The sequence below is a fragment of the Triticum dicoccoides genome, chromosome 2A (genome assembly GCF_002162155.2).
Source record: "Triticum dicoccoides isolate Atlit2015 ecotype Zavitan chromosome 2A, WEW_v2.0, whole genome shotgun sequence".
NCBI classification, from domain to species: Eukaryota; Viridiplantae; Streptophyta; class Magnoliopsida; order Poales; family Poaceae; genus Triticum; species Triticum dicoccoides.
Genome location: NC_041382.1, coordinates 562,495,357 through 562,499,962, shown reverse-complemented (window position 1 = coordinate 562,499,962; position 4,606 = coordinate 562,495,357). Strand labels below are relative to the sequence as shown.

Genomic DNA, 4,606 nt, shown 5'->3' with positions numbered 1-4,606 from the left:
GCAAAGCCTCATCTTTTATTTTTAACAGATATATCACCAAATATCTAGTAGTCATTGATCAAAGTCATGAAATATCTTTTCACGCCATTTGTCACCATGGATAATCCTAGAATTTGACTGACATACGTGTCCTAGTAGGGTAGATTATTTTGTTGGCGGAAGATGATGTTCTCGTCCATATTGGTACATCAATGTGAACTTTGTCATTAAAGTTCTATAACTCAAATCTTCACTAGATGTTGTGTGAGTAAGTGTATATAGTGGTTGGCTTATGTGTATGCATGTGTCTACTTTATACCTGACTTATCTAAAAACAAATAATCTTAAAATTAGCTAAACTAATATTACATAGAAGAAGAAGTTTCGTGATCATTGTCTTAGTTTTACAAAACAAGTAATAAATTTTGCCAAAAGAATGGGACGACAGATAGGGGGTTGCCATCCAATCCGGTATACCAAATTTACACCCCTTGTCCAATGGAGAGATGGGAGAGAAGGGAGGAGGCGGGAAAAAACGGGTTTGTGGTGGGTCCAAGATTTGTCCGTAGTGTGTCAAGACTCCCCCAATCACTTTGACGTTTGCTACCGATTTATAGGATCCCAGACCCTTTTTCATGTCCGCCAACATTTGATGACACTTTTTCATGTCCGCCAACATTTGATGTATCCCCATTGGATGGCTAAAATTATCCAGACCGTCCGATTCAAACATTTAGAAGAGATTTTATGTACACCCTTGGAGATGCCCTAATGGAGACACCTGGTAGTACTCCCTCCATTCTTGTATACACGACAAAATAGGTTCCACTAAGACAATCTTTGACCAAGCATTACTTTGATTAGTTGGTTTGCGGTTTATATGATACAAAATCATTGTTATAACTAAGTACCTTTGAACACAAATCTAGTGATACCTCAACTAAGTCTTTGGATGTATAGGCCGTGGGTTATCTTCCTTTTTGAAGAAGAAGAAAAAAGCGAAGTGTTAGATCAATGTCTAACTATCACCATCCCCACCTCACTCATATAACCAGAAGGACGGAAAACTGCAATATGCTTTCATTACATTGCAGAAGAAGATAATTTATCGGATAGCCAAGTAGATAAATTATCGGCATTTTTCTCTGCAGCAGAATAAGAAGAGAAAGAAGAAATTCCGAGATCATCGTCTTAGTTTTACAGAACATGTAAGAAATTTTGCCGAAAGAAGCAGGCAACAAGCTCCAAGATCGAAAAAACCTTCTTGCTCACACATCTAATCAGAGCACCGTGTCAGATAAACCCAAGAACGCGATTAACCCCGTTACTAGCATTAGTCCCATCTTATTCAGAAGTCGACAGTCTTCTTCATAGCAAGTTGGTTAGCGTTACTGTATATGGTAGACGAAAATGGATATAAGACTACAATAGTCAAGTAGCTAAATTACCAGGCATTGTTCTCTTCAAAAGAAGAAGAAGAAGTTCGAGATCATTGTCTTAGTTTTACAGAACATGTAAGTAATTTTGCCGAAGGAAGCTGCAGGCAACAAGCTCCAAGATCGATAAAATCTTCTTGCTCACACGTCTAATCAGAGCACTGTGTCAGATAATAAACCCAATAACGCGATTAACTGTAGTACCACTAGCATTAGTCCCATCTTATTCCACGGTCACCACTAATAACTATTTACTGTGTCATGTGCCTGGTGGGGTGCATGCAGGCAAAGCATGTGCAGAGGTCGCCACCGCTCAGAACTCTGGCGCCGGCGAGTACGCCTCGTCGGCGGGCACCACCGCTGACGCAGACGAGTTGACCAGGTTCAGTATACTGTTCCAGTAGTTCTTCTCCTCCTCCGTCTCGCCCGCCTCGGCCGCGTCGTCCCTCGCCACCGGCCTCGGGTTCTGGCTCAACGAGCCGTCAAGAAGCAGACCGGTGAACCCTGCCGCCTCGGCGAAGCCCGCGTCGGCGGCGTCGGCGTCGCCCCAGTTCTGGTCCTTGCACGCCTCCTCGTACGCCTGCATGGGCTGCATGGCGGCGCGCGCGGCGGCCGCGGCGCTGTGCGCCTCCAGCACCGACGCGAGCGCGGCGCTGTCGGCGAAGCTGAGCGTGGACGTCGGCGAGTCGAGCCCCGGCGCGGCGGCGTGGGCCGCCGACAGGTACTGCGCGGAGGAGGAGGCGGAGGCGGCGAGCGCGCGCAGCTTGGCCTCGCGCGCCAGGCGCGCCTCGGCCTCGAGCCGCGCGCTCTCCCACTGCGCCGTGTGGCTGAGGTGCGCCGCGGCCTTGGCGTGCTGCGCGCCGGCCGCGCCCTCGGCCCCGCCGCCCCCCGCGCCGCCGGGCACGTCGGAGCGCGGCTTGTGCGTGACCGGGTCGATGCCCATCTTGGCCAGCCGCTTCTTGAGGTGCGTGTTCCAGTAGTTCTTGATCTCGTTGTCGGTGCGCTTGGGCAGGTGCGTCGCGATCGCCGACCACCTGCACACACACACGCCGATCGCAAATGAAAAATAATCTCAGGACATCATGGTTAAAATAAGACCATCTCGAAAAGTAACCGTGAGAGTGGGCATGGCATCGGCGTTGTACTCCGTAGAGAGAGACGGCAGAGATGCATGATGGGATGAGGCGTGGGAGTCAAATGGCAAGAGAGCAGGTGGCCAGAGTGGCCCAAAGCCAGGCCCAGGCTTGGTCCACGACGATCCATAAATGACAAGCTTCAATGCCGAATCATGTAAAAAGAGAAAGGAAAATTCGGGGGAGAGCCACACATGGCCCAACTTTTTCACTCCTTTTTCCCAAGCCGATGCGTGCATTCATTGATTGATTATTAACCCGTTCTCGCCACCAGTACGTATTACTTTTCTTTTTTCTTTTTGGCAAAACGCTCTCACTGTTGATGCATAGTCGTTCTACGGGCTGAATGATGGACGCTTCTCTCTCTGTTTTTTCTACAGTGCGAGGCAGAAGAACAGCACTACCACTAGCTAGTTCTGTACTGCACAGCAAGGCAGACCGACATACAGACATACAGTAACAGTTAAAACAGAGGGGATTGTTCGTCTTGTACGTGCTAGTGAGATCGCAATTCGAAGGGTAAATTTCAGGCAATGCTGGGATGGGAAAACATGTGTACGTCGCTACGACTCGGCCAAGAGCAGTACATGCAGCGGCTACGTTTTACTCGTATCTCACGGCCCTCCCAGTGTAAGTATGTACCACCCCGCTACCCATAAATGTGTGAAGACTACGGTGGAGCTAGCGTGTTCTTGACTTCCCCGGACTCGGGCAGTCGGCGACCAGCATCGTACGTACTCTACTCTATTGGCAGTCAAAATTGTTGCAACCACTAAATAAGGGACCAGATTCCATCATAATTAGGCGGTGAATTAAGTGAATTCTGGGTGCAAATTAAGCGGCATATGTAGGACAGTTCGTCCATGATGGGCTGGGATGGGTGATGACCTGTTGCCGAGAAGCGCATGGAGCTGGATGATGGTCTGCTCCTCCTGCAGGCTGAACTTGCCCCTCTTGATGTCCGGCCGGAGGTAGTTGGTCCACCGGAGCCGGCAGCTCTTGCCGCACCGCTGCAGCCCTGCAAATCAAAGATTACGCCCGGTTTCCCATCATTCATGTCAGCAATGACCCAAGCAACATAGCAAAGCAGAATGCAGGAGGAGCAGCCGGGAGGGGATGAAGTTGGGGTGCAAGAGCTAGCAAATTGGATGAGGTCGGGGTGCTCACCGGCCTTGGCCGGCAGCGAGCGCCAGCAGCCGTGGCCCTGCTGCTCAATGTAGGAGAGCAGCTTCTGGTCCTCCTCCGGCGTCCACGGCCCCTTCTTCAGCCCCTCCTTCTCGCAGCACGGCGATCGCCCCATCGCCCCTCCTGCCGGCCCGATCGATCGCAGCACAAGCTCTCCCTCCCTCGCTCTCCTTGCGCTCCCACGAACGAATTCCTCCCCCTTTTCTTCTCGCTTAAGTGAGTGCCGAGTAGCCTGGCCTGATCAAGCGAATTGACTACGGGAGATCTTCCTGGCAGGGCACTGTGAGTGACTACGCGTACAGTAGCAGCAATGTATGCTGCCAGTGAGCAGAGTAGTAGTAGTGGTGGTGGTAGAGAGAGAAGTGAGGCACCGATCAGTGGCGTGCAGTGCAGCGCAGTGTGGCTCGCTAGCTTTGTGGTGTGTGTGTGTGTGTGTGAGGTCGGTCGGTGTAGAGGCATAAATAGAGGAAGGAAGGGGCGCCCGCGGTGGGGCCGGGCGCGATATCTTCTTCGGGCGCTGCGACCCTGCCTGCCTGCGCCGCGGGGCCGGGCGTCAGCAGCGCGAGGGCAGGACCGGGATTTCGCTCGCGGCGATGGCCATGGCCATGGGTGGCAATCGCGATCCACCCGATCAGAGGGCGTGCATTTAATCGGATCGGGGCCGGACCCAGATGGTCCTCTCCTCTTTGCTTGCTTGCGGCCTCCCCCCCTCCCCTCCCCTCCGCGCTGTGAGGTGGACGGCGTACGGCGTGTCGTCTTCCTGCGCCCATCGCCCATCGCCGACCCCCCTCCACGCCTTCATGGCGCACGGCCCCTCCCCCCCTCCCCCGCCGCGAGACACTATTTTCATCGCCGCCTCCCGCACATGCGCAC

The 4,606-nt window shown here is 52.5% G+C and overlaps 1 protein-coding gene across 2 annotated transcripts; it reads right to left on the bottom strand.

The window, feature by feature from the left end:
* Nucleotides 1-1,396: 1,396 nt before the first annotated feature.
* On the bottom strand, nucleotides 1,397-4,164 carry LOC119355386 (transcription factor MYB16-like). Of its 2 annotated transcripts, XM_037622180.1 has the most exons (3): nucleotides 3,716-4,164; nucleotides 3,437-3,566; nucleotides 1,403-2,449 (listed from the first exon to the last, which is right to left on the bottom strand). In XM_037622180.1, exons 1-3 carry the CDS (start codon nucleotides 3,846-3,848, stop codon nucleotides 1,729-1,731), a joined length of 984 nt encoding a protein of 327 aa, XP_037478077.1. In that variant the 5' UTR covers nucleotides 3,849-4,164; the 3' UTR covers nucleotides 1,403-1,728. The 2 variants fall into 2 exon arrangements, with proteins under 2 accessions (XP_037478078.1, XP_037478077.1); XM_037622181.1 differs by lacking the exons at nucleotides 3,437-3,566; nucleotides 3,716-4,164 and adding an exon at nucleotides 2,530-3,430 and having other exon boundaries at nucleotides 1,397-2,449.
* Nucleotides 4,165-4,606: the final 442 nt, after the last annotated feature.